This window comes from Tasmannia lanceolata, unplaced genomic scaffold, assembly GCF_043159265.1.
Source record: "Tasmannia lanceolata isolate RefF3 unplaced genomic scaffold, GAP_Taslan_0.1 ptg000013l, whole genome shotgun sequence".
NCBI lineage: Eukaryota > Viridiplantae > Streptophyta > Magnoliopsida > Canellales > Winteraceae > Tasmannia > Tasmannia lanceolata.
Genome location: NW_027518690.1, coordinates 35039536 through 35064826, shown reverse-complemented (window position 1 = coordinate 35064826; position 25291 = coordinate 35039536). Strand labels below are relative to the sequence as shown.

Below are 25291 nucleotides of genomic sequence, written 5' to 3'. Positions count from 1 at the left end.
CTCTGTTTCCTTTCCCATTGATTATCCAATCGAGCCTCCAAAGGTGAAATTCAAGACATTGTGCTTCCCTCCCAATGTAGATCTCTATGGCAGTGTTTGCTGGGACATTCTTCAGGTAAATGCCCATTCCTATTTCGAATCATGCCTAAACAAATACGGTACGTACCCTCCTTTCTATTTTTAGTCATCATATTTTTCTTTCTATTTTTAACGCATTGAGGACAATGCATAATTCAAGTATGGGGGGTAGCTTTCAGAAACTTTCCTTCTCTAGTCTTTTCTATAAATTAAAGTTAGAAAGTTTCTTTTCCTTTTGTTTTTGGTAAAACTCTCAAATTAGAAAGAACTTGGTATACTTAGAAAGAAAGTTGTTTTCCTATTTTAAGAAAAAAAGTTAGTGGATATTTTAATTTGGGAATTTGAAAAATTAGAAAGAATACTTTCCTTTCTTAGTTTTGTTTTCTTTTGGAATCTTTCTTTTAAAAGGATTTGATTAAGAAATAGAAATAGAAACTTGCTTTTTATATGTTATGGATAAAAAGGAAAGAAACGTTGAAACAAAAGAAAGAAAGAATGATTTTTTGAAAGTTTGCTTCTTGATTATAGTTTTGATTTGTGGCCTTTTTGACTTGAGGTATTAAGTCTGAAGGGTTTTTACGCCTAGTTCCTTAAAGCCAACTGGCTTGAGAGCAACTGACTGAAAACTCCATACATGGGTCAATTAGAAAGCTTAATAAATCAAAGCATTGCACGTAATCAAAGGTAAAGTTTGAACTCATATGCATCAATGTCTATGACATATGCAAATCAAAGATTAGTCGGACACTGTTTAGTAGCCTGGGTGTCTGATGCATGCCCTGCATGTCATTCACGCCAAAAGCAGTAGAGGATTACAAAAACTGAGTTCTATTCTTAGAAAGTAATGGAAAAGTGTAAAGGATGGTGGACCATATAAGATTGCAATTTTTCTATTAAGTTTCAAAATCAAATTTCTTTTTTGGTACGATTACATTAGAGGCAAGTTTAAGGGAGCAAAGTAGGACAAATTCAAAAGAGGATTCCTTCATTAAAATATTTTTCTAATTTTTTTCAACTTGGGATAGGATGCAAAGTTTAAGTATGGGGGTATTCTTGTTCTTCTATTTTGAGTAATTTATCAAAGAAAAAGGATTAGAATTTTTTTGCTTTATTCTATAGTGAGATTTGGAAAGAAAAGTTTATTTTTAGAATTTTGTGTGTATATTCACAGCAAATACACACGAGACGAAACTCGTCCACTAGGGTAACCTAGGGGTTTAAAGGCTTGTTGCACATGCTAAGTGCAATCGTGATTCCTACGAAAGTGAGTTAGGATTTTGTTTTTGTTTGTACTTTTATTTTTGTATATTTTCTTTTTGTTTGCTTGAGGACAAGCAAAGTTTAAGTGTGGGGAAATCTGATGAGCACATTTATGTGTGAATTGTAGGTAGGAAAATCATGCATTTTTGTTATTTAAAGCGGTACTACCACTACAACAAAACTGTACTTTCCCTACCGACCCGTTATTATTCAGTAGGGAAAAGTTCAGTCTTTCCCTACGGATTTAAATTCTGTAGGGAATATAATAGTATCCCTACGGCTACTTATTTAGCGGTAGGTGTAGAACTTTTAACTACGGAATTTGTAGTATTCCGTAGGGAAATCTCGATATATACGCCTACGGTTTGTTTCCCTACTGAAATTAGTACTTTACCGTAGGCAGAATTGGTCTTTTACCGACGGATAATCCAAGCATACCGTAGGGATTAATTTTATTTATATCCCTACTGATTTTCGCACTTGAGGCGCGCTCGGGATGGCGGAAAACACAAATTCCGAACTCATTTTCCAGTAACGCCCCTGTTTATTTTTTAAAATGGCAAAATTACCCCCAAGAGGGTAAACACGCCCTAGCCTTGAAGTTATCGATTTTTTATCTTTCCCTCTCTCCCGTCACAACCCGTAACCCTAACCCACAAGTAGCCTCTTCTGGTTTTGGCAAGGAAACCCTAATCCTAACCCATAAGTAGCTTCTTCTCATTTTGGCTTGGTTTTGTGGGAGAAGAAGGGAGAAGGAGAAGAGGAAGAAAAAGAGAGTTTGAAGTGTAAAATCAGCCATCCATTTCCACCCATCCTCTCTCCCTCATCTGTTTTCTTAGGGTTTATAAATAGACCCTCTTGATCACCACCCCCATCTTAGCTATCCATTTCCACCTCCATTCCTTCCATCCAAAAGAAGAAAGGTGTTCTCTAATTTTCTTAGGGTTTAGAGAAGAGCAAAACAGCAGAGGCACTTTTAGGGTTTGAAAGAAGAAGAAAAGAGGAAGGGATCTAATTTCCCTCTCATTAAAAAGGCGAAATTTGTGGTGCAAAATCATCTAGAAGAGAAGAAGGATTCGAGGGTTTCTAAAAGGTAACTTTCTTATTTCTATGCCTGACATTGCTGATTCGAATGAAAACTTGCTGATTTTTTTTTAAGTAGTGGAAAACTTGCTTTATAGAATAAAAACTCACTTAAAACCCCCACAAGACACACTTATGTTAGAAAACATGGCACTCGTAATGGGTTACTCTTGACCGTGTTGAGGTTCAGCTTGATTATTTTGAGATTTTGAATATATTCAAGAACTGATGGTTGACTTGAAACTCTGATATTTTGATTTCTGTGTTCAACCTGGGACAATGAAAGGCTTGTATAGATTTTAAAAGGTGTTTCAACTGAGTAAATAAAGGGCTTACAGATTATAGAAGAAGGCATTGGAAAATATTTTTAAAATAAATAGAAAGGGCTTTTACTTTTTTAATATGGGTTTTCCGAAGTAATTTTGTAAATGGCAATGAAAATTGTTTTATTTGAGTTTTTATAAGGCCGTCAAGTCCTGTCTAGGCTGTACCGCCCTTGCTAACAGCAGCCCACACGAGTTATTAGCATCTTGTTTTTCTTCCACTTCTCATTATCTTCTAACTCGTGTCCTCTCAATTCTCTCCATCTTACTTAGTAAGCTATATTTTTACCCTCAGAAAAATATGGCCAAACACCATATAATTTATCAAGAAAAATAAAATAATAAATCATATTTTTGCTTAAAAGAAAGAAAAATGTAATATACCATTTGTCGCTTAAAAGAAATAAAAAATATATGATGGCGAATGAAAAATAGAGTGGGCAAAACACAGGCAGGGATATCCCAACCGTTCATTTGCCGGTCATTGCCGTAGATAAGGTCACAGATTTCCTACTCCCATCAAGCTATCCAATTATGTAACTCACGAGTATTGAGTAGTTCGAACTCTTAGGTTTAGTGTTCGTCTATCCCGAGTTCTGGATCTCCCTCTCATCTGTTCTGAGTTAGGGATGGCGTATTGGTCCCCCGCCAAACCCCAGCTTACACACCCAACAGAAAAGGAAAAAAAAAAGATATTCCCGTCATGCAGTAAAATTTAACAAGATTAGGACAACAAATAATATCATGAATTTAACGGAATATTTTTGCCTAAAATAAAATAGGAAGGTATCTGGACTATGTTTCATAATCTCGAAAAAAATTCGGGACTTTATTGTTTTATCAAGAAATTGCAAAACATTAAAAAAATAAGGAACATAGAAACATGTGATGTGCAGTTACAGAGTCTCCATTGATCTGTTTTGCTTTAAACAATGAGAAGACAGCTCAAGGGGGGAACATGAGAATTCTTGCCTTCAGGATGAGCTCAAGACAGCTTATGAATATAGACATTAGAGGACTCCACTCAGAATGTGATAAAAGTTTCAAGAGGGTATGATCAAAATTCAATAGAAATCAGGTATCAATTAATACATACCAGTTTGTACTCTTAAGTGATAATTTAATTGCTTATAGACATCTTAGCTACTCCGCAATCAGATGTCTATGCTTCTGCAACGGCTTGAGTCTGTTTTATTCTCTTGTTATCTTTCACCTCATTCTGAACTGTATCACCTTCATCTTCTCCGACCTTTCTAACTTCGATCCGAGCAAAAATGGGCTTAGGTTCTTCCATGACCTGACCCGTTTTCAGCCCTCCCCATTTGGCATCATTCTACAAAATGAAGGGCATGAAATTGATCAGAAATCGAATTGGTGACCAACAGGGAGGATGAGCTACTTGAGAAGAAAAAATATTAATAATAATTCATAAACCAATCTCATACTAGGCCAGCTTACAAAAGTAATCTGTAAAAGTTTCAATCAATTTTCTTAAAAAAGTTCATTTGAAGATCAATACAAAAAGGTCTTCAACTGAAAGGAGTTAAAATTAGATAAGTCATTCGCATTTTTTTATGAGTAAAAAAAAAAGGTCTCTAAAATGTTTCATTTATTATTTTATTGTGATTTAGTTTGATTTTTTTCCTGTGCTCGATTCAGTTAAACTCTAGAAAAATTGTAGCGGTGGGTCCCGGTGCTCTTGATAGAGGTGGAAATCTTATTCTTGTTGCTTTCAAAGAAGGAGACTCTGTTCTTTTGCCTGAATATTGAGGGACTGAAGCAAAGTTGGGCGAGTAAGTTCCTTTTTGTCTTCTTCTTCTTCATAAGGTCTTGAACAAATATTTGGTGTTGGACTTGGAGGATTATTCATAAAGCTTGCAATCTTTGACTAGTAGATTCCTCTCTATCTAATATTATTCATTTGCTAGTTACATCAATTGAATGGTTACTGCTACCTGTAGACAAGGCTTGCAATTTTCTAACTGATATAGGTTTTTTCTTATCAAAACTTTTTTTCTATTGCTCCTTGTGTTTGAAAACATTTTTTTCTCGACAAGTTGTCTCACAATCATCATAATTTTGATTTGCTCCGTGATGGCCGACTCTTTCGGTTTACTTCTTATGGCACTCATATATAGCAACCGTAGGCACATCCGTTGGCACTTCTAGGTTTCAAAAAGAGTGAAGAAATACCGTGATTCCTATATGAATCAGTTTCACCACATTGAGATCCTTTGTAAATACTCTCCATCCAAATTGCAAGCCAATCCAAATCCCAACAGTGAGGAACAGTCCCAGAACCACACTCAACTGCAAAATAGAACATACTTAGTATTTTCAGAAAATATAAGAACAAAAAATTTCTGATCAATTGCGAATAATTAACACAGAAAATAATTACCTAAATAATAAAACAGAGAGACAGAGATTGTGTAGAACTATTTCTGTTTGAAAAGCACTATACCTGCAGAACTCGTGATACGGTAGCCATTGCCTTTTCATAATCTTTTCTAGCGAAAGCACTAGCAAGTATTGCCTGCAAAGAACCTAAATGTGTTAAACTTGGATAGGAATGTTCCAATTTTATGCTAGCTAAATTGGGTTACTCCATAACAAGTTTTGACTTTGAAAGTTCGGGATCTCCTAAAATAACTGATTGAGAAACATCTCCTAAATTCGCTGACACAGAAAGATTCCAAGAATTCCTTGTAATCCTGTATCCATCTACGGATTGGCAGTTCTGTAATCCTCAATGTTGTCTCGTCAACTTCCTCAATGATCCCAGTGATGGTGTAAGATTCCTTTGTTGTCGATTTCTCAATTGTTCCCTGATTTGTGTCAAAACATTCTACTGTTTAACATTACTGAAGAAATTAGACGAGGATAAGGGAGGGTGACCTTGAATCCTTTGTACCATGGATACATGGGCTGCACTGGCTCGCCATTTAACAACCTTTTCAAATTTGCAACAATATCTCATGGGTTGTAATTCGGAATGTAGGAGCTCCAACCAGTTCCAGATTGTAAAGGAGGGTATGTGGAAGACTTTAACGCTTTTTCAGGTCCCAAGGGTTTGAATTATCCTAAGGGGGTGCGAATTTATCATTTCCCAAGAAAAAAATGGAAATATAAATCAATAAAAAACCCCAATCTTTTTTCTCTTTTTCACTAACTTCATTGATAGCCCCATTCAAAGAAGGCTACGAATATTCGCACTGCCATGTTTTTATAATTGCATTAACTTATCTTGTCTTTTATTATTGGGTTTTGTTAATGAGAGGGCACTCTTTTAGGTGCTTTGGAAAAGAAATTTTGCAATCATTTTTCACGTTGTTTGACACTTTTACAAATGTTTTTTTGAATTTTCTATCAAAAAGATGTGTAAAATTTCTTTTCCAAAGCACCGTAGGGCAGTCTTAACAAAACCCTTTATTATTTTAACAGCTGTCAAACTTAATTACAGTTCCCAAAGAATCTTTTTTTTAATAGGTAAGCTGGGTTTCCAACCTCTAAACTCATGGTTGAGATACAAATCCTCAACCACTAGGCTACAAGTTTACCCCCTTGTTCCCATGTGGGTTCAATAGATTGTCCATCTTCATTCAAATAGTCGAGAAGCATATCATCATCTTTGGGGAACAAAAATCTTGAACAAAAATCTTAGAATAAATAGTCAAAGTTATTTATGTCTCAATTTATGATCATAGTTATTTAATTCATGAACAGATTTCAGGACCATTAGAAGGTATAGGAAATGGACAAGAGCTGGTTGAATAAACAAAGGTATAACATGAATCATAGGCCTAGTAAAATTTCCAAATCTCGTTCAATTTTAATCGGTATAATTTTAATAGTTAATGTAAGAGTTACTGGATTGTGTAGGAATTCAGCCGAATACGTACAGGGGCTAAAAGATTTTCTCGAATACGCTTTCAAGAATAAGTGTTTTGATGGAAAGATCTTGTGCCCATGTGAGAAATGTGCATGCACGTGCTGGGTGAATGCTAAAGAGGCGAAGGTGCATTTGATAAGTGATGGAATGATGAAGAATTATACTTGTTGGGTTTATCATGGAGAACAGTCATCACATTATACCTCTATTAACCCGAATAGCATGGGTGTGGAAGAGGAAGTGAATGATGACATGCATGAGATGCTGAACGATATGCAGGAAGCTGTGCAAGGGATTGATCCAACAAATGAAGATGGAGGGGGGGGTGCTGATGAAGCAGCTCATTCATTTTACAATTTGTTAAGGGATGCTGAACAAGAGTTGTACCCTGGTTGTAAGATGTTTACGAAATTATCTTTTATAGTTGAGTTGTTTCACATAAAATGCCTATGTGGATGGACTAATAAATCATTCAACATGCTACTTGAGCTGTTAAAGCGTGCTTTTCCTGAGGGTGTATTGTTGCCGAAGAACATGTATGAAATGAAGAAAATCATTTGGGAGTTAGGACTCCATTACGACATGATTGATGCATGTCCGAATGACTGTATGTTATATTGGAGGGAGACTACCAATCTTAGCTCATGTTCCAAATGTGGTACCTCAAGATGGAAAACGACTGAGAACAACACAGTTAATGAGGGAACAAACTCATGCAAGAAAGATAAAAAAATTCCTGCAAAAGTTCTTCCCCATTTCCCTTTGAAAGGTAGGCTTCAAATGCTATTCATGTCATAAAAAACATCCTCTTACATGAGATGGCATCACGAGGGAAGGAAGGATGACAGTGTATTACGACATCCTGCCGATTTCCCTGCATGGCAAGATTTTGACGTTCAACACGAAGGTTTTAGTTTGGAGCCTCGCAATGTTCGTCTTGGCTTAGCAAGCGATGGGTTTAATCCATTCCGGAGCATGAACATTACACATAGCACATGGCCCGTCATTCTTATTCCATACAATTTGCCGCCATGGATGTGTATGAAGCAACCTTTTATGATGATGTCTTTGCTCATCCCTGGCCCACATTCACCTGGTAATGCAATTGATGTGTACTTGCAACCATTGATTGAGGAGCTTAAGGAACTTTGGGTGGATGGAGTAGATACTTATGACCACTCACGAAAGGAAACCTTTAGAATGCGTGCAGCACTTTTATGGACTATTAGTGATTTTCCCGCATATGCTATGTTGTCAGGCTGGAGCACTAAAGGGGAGAAGGCTTGTCCTTGTTGCAATGTTGACACGCGTTCTCAGTGGTTAGCTCATGGGAAGAAGTTTTGCTACATGGGCCACCGACGATTTCTTCCGGAAGATCATAAATTTCGATCTAACAGAATTCAGTTCAATGGTAAACAAGAATGGGAATCTCCCCCTAGAAGACTGTATGGGTCTGATGTGTTGAAGCAGCTACAGGGCTTAACATTCACATTAGGGAAGGGTCAGAAGAGGAAGAGACAAGAGAAATCACCGAGGAAGAAAAAATTACCAAAGAAGAAAGGTTCGCTAGGGAATGAAAATTCACCGAAGAAGAAAAAATTACCTAAGTTTAAAAATTTACTTGGGACAAAGAAATGGGTGAAGAAAAATTCACCGTGGAAGAAAAAAAGTATCTTCTTTGAGTTACCATATTGGAAAACTCTTCTTTTGCCTCACAATCTCGATGTAATGCATATTGAGAGGAATGTTGGTGACAAAGTGGTTGGTACATTATTGAATATTACAGGAAAAACAAAGGATACCGAAGAAGCTCGCCTCGACCTAGAAAAGATGCATCTAAGGCCAAGAGATAGCTTCGTGATGACTAGGAAACAAAAGAAAGTTTCCTGCCAAGTGTTAAAGCGAGTGAAGGTTCCAGATAGGTATGCTGCAAATATTTCAAGATGTGTGAATCTTGAGTCGTTGAAGATTTCAGGATTAAAGAGCCACGATTTTCATGTCTTGATGCAACAATTACTCCCGTTAGCTATACGGACAACGTTATCCAAGAAAGTCAGTTCGGTCCTTATTGATTTATGTAATTTCTTTAGGGATTTATGTTCTAAAGTTGGCACGGGAGAACAGTTTGAGAGGCTAACGTCTCAGATTGCCGTGACGCTTTGTTGTCTCGAGACTATATTTCCACCTGGCTTTTTTGATATTATGGTGCACCTGCCCATACATTTAGCATACGAAGCGAAAATAGCTGGCCCCATACACTATCGTTGGATGTACCCCATTGAGAGGTAAATACTTAACATTCAAATTAGTTATTGTTGTAATTGTATTGTTCAATCTACTAATGCAGACATAAGAATATAATGTGTCTTCACAGGTACCTCTTCACATTAAAGTCATATGTGCGCAATAGAAGTCGTCCCGAGGGATCTATTGTGGAAGGGTACCTAGCTAACGAATGCCTCACCTTTTGCTCAAGGTATTTGCAGAGTGTTGAGACACGTTTTAACCGACCATTGAGGAATGACGATAATAGGGCACATGCTCTCGAAGAAGAAGTGTGGGGTGTGTTTAAACACACGGGTCGTTTGTTTGGTGGTCCTGTCATTGATGATCTCGATGAAGCCACATTGATACTAGCACATAGATATGTGTTAAACAACTGCAATGAAATCGATGAATACCGTCTGTGAGTTATTTTTTTAGCTTAAGAAACTAATTAATGTTGCAATACATATTATATCACCTTTGAAGCTTAAACGCCCTTGCAATTCATTTGTAGTGCACATCTTGATGCCATTCGGGATCAACATCCTCGTGATCAACATTGGGACATAGAACGCATTCACAATGCAGAATTCCCAGAATGGCTTAAAGGCTACGTGAGTAAATAATATAACACTCCCATTGCAGTCAAATGCTTTGTGCACCTCATTAATTCTTATCAACTTGAAATCTTATGTTAAATAGGTTCGGAAGTTACGGGATGAGGGAAATGATCCAGTGTCAGAAAATTTTCGGTGGGTGGTACGTGGGCCATCACAAAGGGTAAAGAAGTACAGTGGCTGTCTCATAAATGGTTTTCGTTTTCATACAAAGGCGCTCGAGAGGAAAAGGAAGACGCAAAATAGCGGCGTAGTCGTGGTTGCGAAAACCCCAAGCTATGCAAGTAGAAAAGATAAAAACCCCATTCATGAAGACAAGAGTTACTACGGTGTTTTGACCAAGATTATTGAATTGGACTATTATGGAAGCAGGAAGGCACTGCTATTCAAATGCGAATGGGCTGACTATCATGCTGATAGAGGGATCAAGAAGGATCCCTTAGGATTCACACTTGTGAACCTAAACCATTGTCGCAAAGATGATCCTTTCGTGTTAGCGTCTCAAGTAGAGCAAGTCTTCTATGTAGAAGATCCCACAGATAAACATTGGCATGTGGTTAGGAAGACGACGCCTAGAGACTTCTTTGATACACCAGAGGAAGACTATAGAGATGATTTTGAGCCTGTAGATGAGAGCGATGCGCCTTGTACTGATAATCTTATAGATATTTGGGAAACGTCGGAGTGAAGAATGGGACATACACTATCACTATGATTATATCTTTTTTTGTAATGAAGATACTTCATTTTTGCATTTATATGCTTCTAATTTTCTTTGTATCTTTTTTTTGTAATGAAGATACCTCATTTTTGCATTCATAAAGCTTTAATGCTAATAAAGTTAGGCCAAATCACATGTGTATATTGTAGGCTTGTAGCAGTTTTCTTGCTTCCATGGGGAAAAGGTATATGTGCTCTCATCAGTGCTATATTATTCTTTTATTTTATTCCAGTCAATTCCATGTTTGCTGAATTGGGTCTTAGTCTTACCATGAAAGAAGAAATAAGCATTTGGGAATTTGGGATGTATATTTAATTTAAGTTCCTTCGCATCCTTGTGTTTTTTTGCTATGCATTTAACATTAACTTAATATGACAGACCGTGAAAAGAGCGAGGGAATTAAATATGTCGCAAGCTCGAGAAGAGGGGGTCACCCAACCTCTTTCACCCCACGATTCAATGGACGTACATCAACATGCATCTCAAGCCCAAGAGGAGGGGACCTCATCAAACAAAAAGAAAAAGAATCCTAGGGGACGTACAAAATTGGATCACCTATATAAGATGGAAGGTCGCTTACCTGTCAACCTAAACAAATTCAAACAAGTGGTTGGTAAAAATGCATGCAAATGTGGTAAGTTTCTGGGTGTAATTGCTAAGATTGGTTCTATACTACCAATCAATGTGTTTTCGTGGAAGAATATGCCCGAATCAAATAGGGAGGATGCTTGGAGTACACTGCTGGTATATATTAGGAAAAAGAGCTTATTATCTTTGTGTGGTTAATATATTATTTTATCATATGTTTTAACTACAATGTAACTACTTTTAATTTAAACATATATATGCAGGAGAAGTTTGATGTACCTATAGATGGAAAAGACCGGGTGATGATCCAGTAAAATGAGAAATGGAAGTACTTCAAATACACACTAAGGAAAAAGTACTTCGATAAAAGCAGTGAGGAAGTTATTTTTCCACCTAAACTCGATGGTATTGTCGAGTCTCAATATATCGCTTTGTGGAACTATTGGAAAACAGATGACTTTCAGGTATTTATTTACTTCTCAATTAGTAAACTATTCTTGGAAGGGTGATCTTCTCAACAAATTATTTTATGAACTCAATATTGCAGACAAAAAGCACCGCAAATATTGCAAATCGCAATTCCTCTTGGATACCACACACCGCAGGTTCCAAGGCATTCGCTATTATAATCGAGGAAGAGGTAACTTTTTTATTTGATGTAAAATTTGTTGAATTTGTTTTATCTTAATTAATAAATATTCTTTGCTCTTTTATGATGTTGATAGGAGGAGACGACAAAAACCACATTACCACGAGATGAATTATGGATCAAGACACGTACAAGCAAAGATGGGAAACTCGTGACTGATTCGTCTGAAGATGTTGTAGTATGTTTATAATGTGCTCCCCAATTTCTTAATTAGTTTATTGATATCATAAATTTGTACACTAAAAATATTTGCATATTGGCATTATTTTTACACTTAAAAGTTGGTTAACTTTATTTCTTCCCTTTTTGATAATATGCTCTTCACATATTATTTGGATTGTTAATGTAGAAAAAGATACGTGAGCTTCAAGGAACACAACCTATGGATATCTCTCAGGGTAGCATGGCTTGCAATGGCGACATCCTCTCCCAAGCTATGGGTCCAGATACACATGGTCGTGTGCGATGTTTAGGGAAAGGGCCAACCCCATCAACTCTATGGGGCAAAAAATCCCATCGTGAAACGACTAAGTCCAAAAACGAGGTAATATTACAAAATAAAGTAGCCAATTTGGAAGAGGAGCTGAGGCAAGTGAAAGAGATACTCATTCAAAATGTAAGAACATAACCTTAGTCTCTCTCTCTCTCTCTCTCTCTCTCTCTGTACTAGATTCTTGATTTTTCTTAATTGCTACTTTTATATGGGATCTCGGGGTTCAGAACTTGTGATCAATGTGATTTATTTACAAATTCAATGAATTTTACCTATACATGTACGATTTATCACCAATTTTTTTGTTTATGAATACATCCATGTATGATTCATTTTTATTAATTAATGGCAGGCCATTATCGGACGCAACGTTGATTTGCCGAATCAAGTGCACTCTTCGGTTGCAAGTCGTGTTGATCAACCCGATGCTCATGTTGCCCAATCTATAGTTCCTCCTGTTGCTCCTCATACAAATCCACTGGCTCTTCCCACTAGTCTTCCTCCTATTGCTCCTACTAATACTCCTATTGATGTTCGTACCATTCCTTTTTCTAAAGCTCCTCGTACCGCTCCAGTTGTTGGTCAGGTCACTCGTGCTTCACCTCGGGCTAAGGCTCGTAATAACAAGGTATTTACATTTTTTTAGTGAGTACATGATAGTTTCTAAGGTTGGATGACTGATGTTCATATCTATTTGACCACCAAATTTGCAACTTAATTGTTTTCAGACTCATGAATGCATTCCATGTAAGTTGAAGAATAGTGAAGGCAAATTTGTGGCAAAAGGGTTCTTTAAAAATGAAGATCCCACCTTAATTATAGGAGGAAAAAAATTGGGAGAGGGATGGTGTGTAGTAACTATTAATGGAGGTATATCTCGAGAAGCGAAGTTGCCAAGACCAACTGGAAAGATGCAAGTCATCACGGATGCCTTAGGAAGTAACGTTGCTTGGCCTCGTGCATATGTAAGTGTACAATTAATTTATATATATTTATATGTTTATATGTTTTGTCTTTAGGTTAAATACTAGAGTTAACAACTTATAGCTTGTAGTTACAATGTTATTTGATTGTCCTTGATTTTTGTCATTCTCTGTAGTTGATATATGGATTCACTAGCTAGCATCCTCTACAAGGCAATGAAGAAGACTTCCCATGAAAACAGCCTATTGAGATCATTTTAGTGGGCTAGCTAATTGAAAATTCCATTTAGAGTTGGAACTATTTTCTGCTAAATCTTGTAATATGTGCTCTAGCAACACTAAAAGTGTCCCTACAGCAAGATAGGACAATTCCAAAATGCTAATTGACAATTCAACATCTATAGAGCACAGATATATAGAAACATCAACTGTAGTGGATCATACTGTGGACATTGGTGTCCTGCAAACTGCTAATTGCTAGTTTTTTTTTTGAATCATTAATTTTTATATATATTAATTTATATGTTTTATGTTTGTAGGTTAAATTGTTGAATGGAAAATGAAGATGGAGTTCGAGGAGAGGATGACGTTGATGTTATTTTGTAGTTGATGAATTTCAAACAATGTTTAATTTTGTCAAGTCTAGCTAGTTGAGGGAGCAATTTGAAGACATTTGCTATTTTGTAGTTTTGTATTTTGAACAATGTGGAAGATAATTTCAACAACATTGAAAATTGTGGTTTTAAAGATCATCAATTAAAGCAGTGAACTTTTTATAATTGTGTATAATGTTGTGGATGATGATATGCAATTTTGATGTAATCTATTGTGTGTGGAATATAAAAGTACAGGTACAACAGATCACAGGTGGAATTATATTGATGCACTTTAGAAAAAAGAATATCCCTACAGTTTTTATGACATTCTGTATGGATAAGCACATTTTCCCTACGGATTGTTGTGAAACTCCGTAGGGACAAGTCTATCCCTATCGAATTTAAAATAATAACAGTAGGGAAAAGCTTATTTCCAAAAGAGATTATTTGAAACTTCTGTAGGGAAAGTTGGCTTATCCCTACGGATTTCATATTAAATACAGTAGGCAAATGTAGATTTCCCTATGGAATAAATTGGCATATCCCTACGGAGTTTGTTTGGAATTCTGTAGGGATATATATTTTTTCCCTACGGGAAAATTGGATTAACCTTACTAAAAATTTGATTTTCCCTACCGAAAAATGGAATTTCCCTACAGAAAAAGTGTATTATCCCTACGGACAAATATGTAGGGAAAATAGGGCATTTCCCTACTGTGGTCATTAATGCCCGTAGGGACAAATCTACGTTAGTCCCTACGGAGTAATCCGTAGGCAACAGTTCTATAGCCCTACGGATTATGACATCCGTAGGCAAAAGTCTTTCCCTACCCCTGATAAGGCTACTGAAGCTGCGCACCAAGAATTCCATACGTAAAAGCCTTTCCCTACAGATTTGGGTAGTTGTCCCTACGGATTTTCCCGTAGGGAAATCCCTGTTTTGTTGTAGTGTACTAAGGTACTTTATCATTCGCCTTGTCAGACTTCAGTTGATTTTATTTTGTTATTCTTGTTTCTGATGGTCTTCTTTTTTATGTTCATGTATGATGGAACGGACTACAACCTGAGGTAATGGCCTTAATGGTAAGAAGCATGCCAAAATTTCTCGTCAACACCCCTTATACCTAATATTGTAAACCCTTGCTTCTGAAAGAATTCTGTATAGTACTCATATTCATTTCTTCCACATTTTTTTTAGATGTCTCTGGATTCTAAAGGGTCTGCTTTACCTGTAGGGTATAACGTCTATGGTTGGAAAGGGACAATCAGTGGAAGGAATGGCTTACAAGGTCTCTGTTTCCTTTCCCATTTATTATCCAATCGAGCCTCCAAAGGTGAAATTCAAGACATTGTGCTTCCCTCCCAATGTAGATCTCTATGGCAGTGTTTGCTGGGACATTCTTCAGGTAAATGCCCATTCCTATTTCGAATCATGCCTAAACAAATACGGTACGTACCCTCCTTTCTATTTTTAGTCATCATATTTTTCTTTCTATTTTTAACGCATTGAGGACAATGCATAATTCAAGTATGGGGGGTAGCTTTTAGAAACTTTCCTTCTCTAGTCTTTTCTATAAATTAAAGTTAGAAAGTTTCTTTTCCTTTTGTTTTTGGTATTTCTCTCAAATTAGAAAGAACTTGGTATTCTTAGAAAGAAAGTTGTTTTCCTATTTTAAGAAAGAAAGTTAGTGGATATTTTAATTTGGGAATTTGAAAAATTAGAAAGAATACTTTCCTTTCTTAGTTTTGTTTTCTTTTGGACTCTTTCTTTCAAAAGGATTTGATTAAGAAATAGAAATAGAAACTTGCTTTTTATATGTTATGGATAAAAAGGAAAGAAACGTTGAAACAAAAGAAAGAAATAATGATTTTTAGAAAGTTTGCTTCTTGATTATAGTTTTGATTTGTAGCCTTTTTGACTTGAGGTATTAAGTCTGAAGGGTTTTTACGCCTAGTTCCTTAAAGCCAACTGGCTTGAGAGCAACTGACTGAAAACTCCATACATGGGTCAATTAGAAAGCTTAATAAATCAAAGCATTGCACGTAATCAAAGGTAAAGTTTGAACTCATATGCATCAATGTCTATGACATATGCAAATCAAAGATTAGTCGGACACTGTTTAGTAGCCTAGGTGTCTGGTGCATGCCCTGCATGTCATTCACGCCAAAAGCAGTAGAGGATTACAAAAACTGAGTTCTATTCTTAGAAAGTAATGGAAAAGTGTAAAGGATGGTGGACCATATAAGATTGCAATTTTTCTATTAAGTTTCAAAATCAAATTTCTTTTTTGGTACGATTACATTAGAGGCAAGTTTAAGGGAGCAAAGTAGGACAAATTCAAAAGAGGATTCCTTCATTAAAATATTTTTCTAATTTTTTTCAACTTGGGATAAGATGCAAAGTTTAAGTATGGGGGTATTCTTGTTCTTCTATTTTGAGTAATTTATCAAAGAAAAAGGATTAGAATTTTTTTGGCTTTATTCTATAGTGAGATTTGGAAAGAAAAGTTTATTTTTAGAATTTTGTGTGTATATTCACAGCAAACACACACGAGACAAAACTCGTCCACTAGGGTAACCTAGGGGTTTAAAGGCTTGTTGCACATGCTAAGTGCAATCGTGATTCCTACGAAAGTGAGTTAGGATTTTGTTTTTGTTTGTACTTTTATTTTTTTATATTTTCTTTTTCTTTGCTTGAGGACAAGCAAAGTTTAAGTGTGGGGAAATCTGATGAACACATTTATGTGTGAATTGTAGGTAGGAAAAGCATGCATTTTTGTTATTTAAAGCGGTACTACTAAGGTACTTTATCATTCGCCTTGTCAGACTTCAGTTGATTTTATTTTGTTATTCTTGTTTCTGATGGTCTTCTTTTTTATGTTCATGTATGATGGAACGGACTACAACCTGAGGTAATGGCCTTAATGGTAAGAAGCATGCCAAAATTTCTCGTCAACACCCCTTATACCTAATATTGTAACCCTTGCTTCTGAAAGAATTCTGTATAGTACTCATATTCATTTCTTCCACATTTTTTTTAGATGTCTCTGGATTCTAAAGGGTTTGCTTTACCTGTAGGGTATAACGTCTATGGTTGGAAAGGGACAATCAGTGGAAGGAATGGCTTACAAGGTCTCTGTTTCCTTTCCCATTGATTATCCAATCGAGCCTCCAAAGGTGAAATTCAAGACATTGTGCTTCCCTCCTAATGTAGATCTCTATGGCAGTGTTTGCTGGGACATTCTTCAGGTAAATGCCCATTCCTATTTCGAATCATGCCTAAACAAATACGGTACGTACCCTCCTTTCTATTTTTAGTCATCATATTTTTCTTTCTATTTTTAACGCATTGAGGACAATGCATAATTCAAGTATGGGGGGTAGCTTTTAGAAACTTTCCTTCTCTAGTCTTTTCTATAAATTAAAGTTAGAAAGTTTCTTTTCCTTTTGTTTTTGGTATTTCTCTCAAATTAGAAAGAACTTGGTATTCTTAGAAAGAAAATTGTTTTCCTATTTTAAGAAAGAAAGTTAGTGGATATTTTAATTTGGGAATTTGAAAAATTAGAAAGAATACTTTCCTTTCTTAGTTTTCTTTTCTTTTGGAATCATTCTTTTAAAAGGATTTGATTAAGAAATAGAAATAGAAACTTGCTTTTTATATGTTATGGATAAAAAGGAAAGAAACGTTGAAACAAAAGAAAGAAATAATGATTTTTAGAAAGTTTGCTTCTTGATTATAGTTTTGATTTGTAGCCTTTTTGACTTGAGGTATTAAGTCTGAAGGGTTTTTAGGCCTAGTTCCTTAAAGCCAACTGGCTTGAGAGCAACTGACTGAAAACTCCATACATGGGTCAATTAGAAAGCTTAATAAATCAAAGCATTGCACGTAATCAAAGGTAAAGTTTGAACTCATATGCATCAATGTCTATGACATATGCAAATCAAAGATTAGTCGGACACTGTTTAGTAGCCTGGGTGTCTGGTGCATGCCCTGCATGTCATTCACGCCAAAAGCAGTAGAAAATTACAAAAACTGAGTTCTATTCTTAGAAAGTAATGGAAAAGTGTAAAGGATGGTGGACCATATAAGATTGCAATTTTTCTATTAAGTTTCAAAATCAAATTTCTTTTATGGTACGATTACATTAGAGGCAAGTTTAAGGGTGCAAAGTAGGACAAATTCAAAAGAGGATTCTTTCATTAAAATATTTTTCTAATTTTTTTCAACTTGGGATAGGATGCAAAGTTTAAGTATGGGGGTATTCTTGTTCTTCTATTTTGAGTAATTTATCAAAGAAAAATGATTAGAATTTTTTTGGCTTTATTCTATAGTGAGATTTGGAAAGAAAAGTTTATTTTTAGAATTTTTTGTGTATATTCACAGCAGACACACACGAGACAAAACTCGTCCACTAGGGTAACCTAGGGGTTTAAAGGCTTGTTGCACATGCTAAGTGCAATCGTGATTCCTACGAAAGTGAGTTAGGATTTTGTTTTTGTTTGTACTTTTAGTTTTGTATATTTTCTTTTTGTTTGCTTGAGGACAAGCAAAGTTTAAGTGTGGGGAAATCTGATGAGCACATTTATGTGTGAATTGTAGGTAGGAAAAGCATGCATTTTTGTTATTTAAAGCGGTACTACTAAGGTACTTTATCATTCGCCTTGTCAGACTTCAGTTGATTTTATTTTGTTATTCTTGTTTCTGATGGTCTTCTTTTTTATGTTCATGTATGATGGAACGGACTACAACCTGAGGTAATGGCCTTAATGGTAAGAAGCATGCCAAAATTTCTCGTCAACACCCCTTATACCTAATATTGTAACCCTTGCTTCTGAAAGAATTCTGTATAGTACTCATATTCATTTCTTCCACATTTTTTTTAGATGTCTTAAAGGGTTTGCTTTACCTATAGGGTACAACGTCTATGGTTGGAAAGGGACAATCACTGGAAGGAATGGCTTCCAGTCGAGAAGTTAACACACGCATTCATGCATTCAATTATCTATTGGAAACTATTATGCTAGGACTTTGGTCGCTTCACAAACAGCTATAGTGGCTGGGTGGATGGCTCCACCAGTTAGCACAACTTAGAAAATAGATGTATCCATTTACAGGCATTCCCTTGACCACGCCCAATGTTGAATCCAGTAAAAACCTTGTACTTATTTTTGCTCTTGCTCTTGTTCCCACTTACTTTTGGATTCTAAGCTGCACACTGAAGTTCAATTCCAGATATGTTTTATTTTGCAAAACCTATTCCTGCATGCATAGGAGGTCTTCAAAATGATGGGGGAAATAGTCAAGGTTTACTTTGATCCATAGGAATAAAAGATTCAAACGAGGCTGAGGCTTTTGAGCTTCTTATCATGCTTTGAATATTTTGTGATGATTTTATAGGAAAATTATTGATGAAGAATGACTCATCTAATGAGTTGCTTGGAAGAAATAGAGAAATCTAGGACCTTGGAGGATAATAGCTCACATTGTTGATAAAAGTTCAGATCTGAATAGAGGAATTGATGTCCTTTGCATTATTCACACATTTTGAGGGAAGCCAATGAGGCGGGAAATAATCAATGAGAGTTATATCTAGATTGGATTTGAGATGTGCACAATATCTACCCCATGAATAATTATTGTTCTTTTTTTAATAAATTCTAGGGGATTGATATTCCACTCCCAAAGGCACTAACGACACCCCTTCATTTGTCCTTTTGTGAATCTCATGGGCCTAGACGCATGGATTGTCAACGATCGGATATCAATATGCAGATTTGGGCCCTGTATTTCATTTTATCAATGGCAGGCTGGCAGCCATAACCACTGCCAGGTCTTGGCATCCTCCTCCTCCTACGCCTGTCCCTCTCTCAAGTCTCACCTTCAAGACTGCTTTATTGCTGTGGAGTCATCCTTCATTTCCTTTTGTCCTCCTTACCCCCATACTTGCATGTGTGGGTGTGTGTACGCATGCATGTACGTGTGCATGCGGGCGTGGGTATCTGCATTTGTGCATGTTTGCCTGCATGTGTTTTTTTATCAGAATCCTTGGACGTAGATTATCAAATGGTTATGTTTGTAATATTTCTTTTGATATAGCTATAGTCTCTTATTTTTAGAAAATTTTATTGTGTATATATTTATATCTGTTTAAAGCTTAAACCATATTATATAATAACTTATAGATCCTCTTAATATAATTGTTTGTCATGTGAGGTATTTAATAGCTATTGAGAAATTTACATTAATAAGTCCGACAACGTGTGTTATTTATCTTTCCACAGGTGGGGCTTTGGATTTTTGGAGGAGTCCTGAATGTGGGTGTCACAGCTGCTATTCTCGGATTATCTGTCCTGCTTATAACTGGGGTTGTGACATGGAAATAATGTTTGGCTGAATCAGTGGCATGGGATACCCTCACATGGTTTGCTGCTGTAGTGAAGATTTGTTTCCTGTTAGCATTTCTTGACAGACAGTAAACATCTAATCTCACATGTCTTGTTTTTTACTTTCTTTGTTTCTTTCTGGTTGTGGGTTAAAATCACTGGAAGATGCCCTAGCATTCTAAGCGTATATAAACTGCCTACTATTTCTTATGAGAAACAGATGCTTCTCAACTTCCTTAAGCGATGTGTCCATGCTATCTCTAGTAATTGTCTCTGCCAGTCTTTTGATTATTTCAGCTCAATTTGTTTTTTGAAAATTGACTTTTATTAATCCAAAGAAATCCCGGAGGGGACAAGGTGTCCCCATCCAGATTACATAATCAGCAGCGCAAAACAATTACAGTAAGAAGGTACAATAATAATTTAAAGCTACCCATCCCCAATTCCCCTTATATTACCTGTTATGCACAAATGCATTCACTCCCGCCTAGCGCCCAGTTTTGCCAACTCATCTGCCATATCATTCGCTGAACGCCTTCGGTGAACAATGATCGGTCGGATCTTACTTACAATATCCTTAATCTCCATAATATAATTTTGCAACCACCATGGTCCTTTTGAATTATCCGAAGCCCACGAGATTACATTCGATGAGTCTCCTTCAACAATAACGGGTACAAAGAAATGAGATGAGTACCATTTTAACCCAAACAGTAGAGCTCACACCTCGGCCTCCTTGGCATGACAAGTACAAATGGGACCAGAGTAAGACATCAATAATTCCCCCGTCTCGTCCGTCAATACTCCACCAACCCCTGCTAGCCCTGGATTTCCTATAGAACTTCCATCTAAATTCAACTTCAAAAAACCTGGCTATGGCGGCTCCCATTTTGGCATGATTTTATCCTTTATCTTCCTCTCCCAAATCACCGCATTCCAATTTCTCAAAATTTTCCCAATTCCATATGATGTCCCTCTAATGCTCTTTAACCATGATATAAGCTCAATTTTTACTTCCAATCCAATCCTTTCACAGGTCTTGTTTTTCTCTGCAAAGATACGATTATTTCTCTCCTTCCAAATGCTCCAAATGAGAGCATAAGGTAAGAGCTTCCGGAGCAGCTGCCCTGTTTTACCGAAAGGTATGACATGCCAATTAGTAAGCACCCTCCGAATTGTTTTTTGGAAAACCCATTTAACACCGAAAGCATTTACCATCCTCATCCATACCCGACTGGTGAACGGGCAGTGGAGAAGTAAATGATCAAGCAATTCCTTTGCCTATTTGCACAAAATGCACCAACTAGCCATTTGAAAACATCTTCGTTTCATACGCTCACACGTATTGATTTTCTCATGTACCACTGTCCATGCAAAAGCAATTACGCGAGGTGGAGCTGCGGATTTCCAAATACCCGCACGACGGATTGACTTTTTATCACCATTGTTCAAGACGGAGAAGAAAGATTTAGAAGAAAATTCACCGTGAGCTTCCGGGGTCCATATTCTTTCATCCGACTCCCTCAGCGAGTAGTACTGAGACTCGAGTAGGGAAACAAGAGAACCGAAACTGTTAATTTCCTCGTCTTTCAAATCACGTCATAGTCTAATATCCCAAAAAATCGTTCCCGCCTCTGGGTCCCTTAACATATACTCCGACACAAGGGCGTCCTTTTTGCATGCCAACGTAAACAATGTAGGAAAAACATCTTTCAAACGTTTCCTACCCACCCATAAGTCCGACCAAAAATGTACCTCATTGCCCTTTCCAACTCAAAAACGAACAAAGGATTTGAAATCATCTTTTGACGAGCATGTCGATCGTCAGGCTCCCGGTCCGACCTGAAATGTACCTCATTGCCCTTTCCAACTCGAAAACGAACAAAGGATTTGAAATCATCTTTTGACGAGCATATCGATCGCCAGGCTCCCGATCCCTTTCCTGTAGATGGGTTTTTGACCATCCATTCTCCAAGTTCTTGCCCGTACTTGTCTCCCACCACCGAATGCCACAAAGCGTTTCTTTCTTTCCCATATCTCCAAAACCACTTACCCATTAAAGATTTGTTGCGTAGCCTCACTTTTCCAATGCCAAGTCCCCCGTGTTTTTTGAGTTTTGACACCTTTTTCCAATTCATCAGATGTCTGTGTCTTTTGGAGTGATCATTCCCTTCCCACAGAAAGTCTCTCTGCAGCTTCTCGATTCTTTGTGCAATTTTGAGCTCCTTATATTGTTCCATTAGAAGTTTAGTTACTGTGTGGATAATTATTGTATAACATTCTCCTGTTGTACTAAACTTATCATTTCTTTCCTGCTTCTTTTTTCAAATGTATGCTACAAGAGATGGATCAAATTTTTTGTAGTTGATGTTTACTAGTCTTGTAGTTGTTCAAGAAGATTACTAGTCTTGTAGCTGTTCAAGAAGATTACTAATCTTTGAACTAGTCCATCACATTAAAAGAAGATCTTCTGTTCAACTTTTATGTAGATGGGTCCAGTTGGCTGAACAAAAAGGCTATCGAGTTTGTGAATTTTGATGATACAGCCACCTTAACCTAAATGAACATATACAATGCTTTATGAATTGTTAATTCTTCGAAAAGTACCTTGGAATCGTATGCTGAAGTTATTGCTTCCATCTAGCTGGGTTATGGCAGGATGGACGGATGGAAACATCTTTGAAGCTGCACAAAACTCTCTGATCTATTCCTTTTTGGCAAGCTCATTGAGTTGGACAGATCACTATGTAATTCGTACACATCTGATAGGACCACATTTCGATCCAAGGATTTGAAAATAACCACTAATTCTAGTTTGGATACATCTTAGAGAATGACTTGTATGTACTTTTTGTTTATTAGACTGTAGTTCCCTCGAGATTATTTATGCTCTTGAGGTGTGTATGTCGTGCTGGAGGGTGAGAAAAATTTCTTTCTTTTTAAGAAGAGGAAAATGTTGATGCGATATTACATTGCAGTGTGGCGGTGAACTGTCAGTCTAATTCGTGTTGGTGCTGGAAACTAACTTGGGAAAAACCAATGAAAGATTGGCTAGATTATGAAGGAAATGGATTCCAATGAGAGACAAATATCTCACTTATGAAGCCATGACCGAGGATAGATTATATGACAATATGGTGGGACTTAATTCGTGTTGGCGCTGAAAAATAACTTGGGAAAAACCTATGAAAGATTGGCTAGATTATGAAGGAAATGGATTCCAATGAGAGACAAATATCTCACTAATGAAAATATGGCGGGGGATAGGTTATATGACACTATGGTGGGACTTAAACTACTTTCCCAGTCTAGTTCTATTTGTTAGATATAGATGTGGCCTTTCTATCAATTTTACATATATATGTAGAATGTATGTTGTTTTGTGCATAACAACACAGTTGAGTGAATAAGCTGCATTGATTTATTACTAGATCATGATGAATGCATGCCTATTCATATGCAAAGATGGTATGTCTAAGATGAGTCATATAACCCAAGTCAGTGAACACTTGTTCTCGTGGTGTAATTAGGAAACACCTAGTTTGAGATTGCTTTAAGTATTCTCGAATCACATAATGATGTGTGTATCACCACATGTGCTGAAGACCATTATCTTTAGGTACATAATTTATCTCAATTTCTATTACTGTGCGAGTAGCCGGCCTTTTAAGTGATCCTTCCGTCCTTAGTTACCCTTGACCTTGTTAAAATTGAAGTTTGGTGATCACTACTTTGATAAGCTTACCTATGGTTGCGATTGATTAGACTGGTTGGGGTAGTGTTGAGGAAGTTGCTAAACTGATATCTGATATGGAATGGCATGCATGCTTGGAAAAATATCCATGATATTACATTGTGGCCTTTGCCTATCTAATCGTTAGTTAGGGTTCTTGGTTGTGCTCAGATGGTTATGATGCAAACTTATGTTTCTTATCTGTTGATAGTGTCAAGTGTTTTATTGTAGATAAACAAACTATTTTCTTAATCTGAGATTGTAAAGCCCATCAATCCTTCTATACCTATCATGCATTGACCCATAACCCTCAGCCCATTAACCAATTCAATTTTACCGTAATTGTCCACTTTTAAACTTTTATTCGACATAAAGATGGATTTGATATTATGGGGTAGAGGAAACAAACTTAAATCCACCTACTGTGTCGGTGAAATTCTAAGGGACTGGAGAACAATCATCATTGAAGGGGGGTTGAATATCAAGGTTACCCGAAAGTGGATCCTTCCTTCGTCCGGAATCCGGATTGGTGTAATTCAACTTTGATGGCAGCTCTAAAGGGAATCCAGACAGGGTGGGAATTGGAGGCATATTCCGTGATTTAAATGGCCAGAAAATCTGATCTTTTTCAAGATCCATTGGTGTCTGTGATGCAAATGAGGCAGAAGCTCGGGCCTTGTTATGGATTTAAGACGGTATGCAAGTACTAGATCGAATCCTTTAATTATAGAAGGGGACTCCTATAATATCATTGCTTGGGCTTGCAATAAGACATCCAGACCATGGGCATTATTGACGAAACTAGAGATTTAATCTCAACCATTAATCCTTTGTTGCAAAATAAACTGAGATCGCCGAACGAGGAAACCAACAAGCTCACAAACGAAGGATCGGCCAGAGAGGGGTGCTGGACATCTTGGGCTGATCTCGATTTCCTATCCTTTATCTTTTGGACATCTGTGTGTTCTTAGCTGTTCTGTTTTCAAGTTGTAGTGCTCTATTTCAGGTTGACGTAGTGTTCATCTGTTTCTGGCTAACCTACGACAGGGTAGGTCTTTCTCTGTGGGAAAACCTTGTCCCCTTGGGTCTAATTACCTATTGGACTCTAATAAAATCGTTACCTTTTTCAAAAAATAAAAAGTTCCACTTTTAAACATCTAATAGTCTTAGCTATTTAAACATGCAATATTTCTTGGTTCCCATATCACCTGTTTGAAACCTGAACCTATTTCCTATCCTCTAAACCTATCAGCCGGCACATTTAATCCAGATTTTACTTTTACCTTAGACATGTAATAATTTATCAGGAATTTTCACACCGTTCTAGATCCCGGACCTTTATTAGTATCTGTTACAACAGTCCATATTTCCCTATTCTTAAATTTGCCTTAGCCTCTTCCTTAAACCATACATATTCCCATAGCCCAGTTGACCTAAATCGTCAACTAAATCTGAGCCTAATACCCACAAATATTCCCTCCTCTTAGCTGTCTTACATCAATCGGTATTAAAAGCCACAATACCTAGTGTCTTCCCTTTCCATCCTTCATCAGCTGGTAGCATATCTCTATTAATAGTTGCTACAAAGGTCTTCTAGTTCTCTTTCCATAGTTCTATTGTTAGATCTCTAGTTTCAGTTTTTGTTTTGACATCATCTAGGACCTTTTTTTTTAGAGAAGGTAATGT

At 36.8% G+C, this 25291-nt stretch overlaps 2 protein-coding genes and 1 long non-coding RNA gene across 3 annotated transcripts; 2 read left to right on the top strand and 1 right to left on the bottom strand.

The window, feature by feature from the left end:
- Positions 1 to 3768: 3768 nt before the first annotated feature.
- On the bottom strand, positions 3769 to 5277 carry LOC143891412 (methionine--tRNA ligase, chloroplastic/mitochondrial-like). Its single transcript, XM_077395983.1, has 3 exons — positions 5209 to 5277; positions 4938 to 5054; positions 3769 to 4077 (listed from the first exon to the last, which is right to left on the bottom strand). Exons 1-3 carry the CDS (start codon positions 5233 to 5235, stop codon positions 3907 to 3909), a joined length of 315 nt encoding a protein of 104 aa, XP_077252098.1. The 5' UTR covers positions 5236 to 5277; the 3' UTR covers positions 3769 to 3906.
- Positions 5278 to 7449: 2172 nt separating this feature from the next.
- Positions 7450 to 10206, top strand: LOC143891188 (uncharacterized). Its single transcript, XM_077395822.1, has 4 exons — positions 7450 to 8921; positions 9011 to 9322; positions 9416 to 9515; positions 9604 to 10206. Exons 1-4 carry the CDS (start codon positions 7450 to 7452, stop codon positions 10204 to 10206), a joined length of 2487 nt encoding a protein of 828 aa, XP_077251937.1.
- Positions 10207 to 11148: 942 nt separating this feature from the next.
- LOC143889180 (uncharacterized) lies at positions 11149 to 11879 on the top strand. The gene is made up of 4 exons (XR_013254773.1): positions 11149 to 11291; positions 11375 to 11467; positions 11553 to 11654; positions 11826 to 11879. It is a non-coding gene; the product is annotated as an uncharacterized LOC143889180 (long non-coding RNA).
- The last annotated feature ends 13412 nt before the right edge of the window (positions 11880 to 25291 follow it).

Bases quoted from the DNA above. Each gene is read 5' to 3' on its own strand.
- LOC143891188 (XM_077395822.1), top strand. From the start codon at position 7,450: ATGAGATGGCATCACGAGGGAAGGAAGGATGACAGTGTATTACGACAT. The intron at 9,323-9,415 runs GTGAGTTATTTT...ATTCATTTGTAG, and splicing joins GAAATCGATGAATACCGTCT to TGCACATCTTGATGCCATTC. The intron at 9,516-9,603 runs GTGAGTAAATAA...TATGTTAAATAG, and splicing joins CAGAATGGCTTAAAGGCTAC to GTTCGGAAGTTACGGGATGA.
- LOC143891412 (XM_077395983.1), bottom strand. From the start codon at position 5,235: ATGGCTACCGTATCACGAGTTCTGCAG. The intron at 5,055-5,208 runs GTATAGTGCTTT...TCTATTTTGCAG, and splicing joins CCGTATCACGAGTTCTGCAG to TTGAGTGTGGTTCTGGGACT. The intron at 4,078-4,937 runs GTATTTCTTCAC...TTCATTTTGTAG, and splicing joins TGATTCATATAGGAATCACG to AATGATGCCAAATGGGGAGG.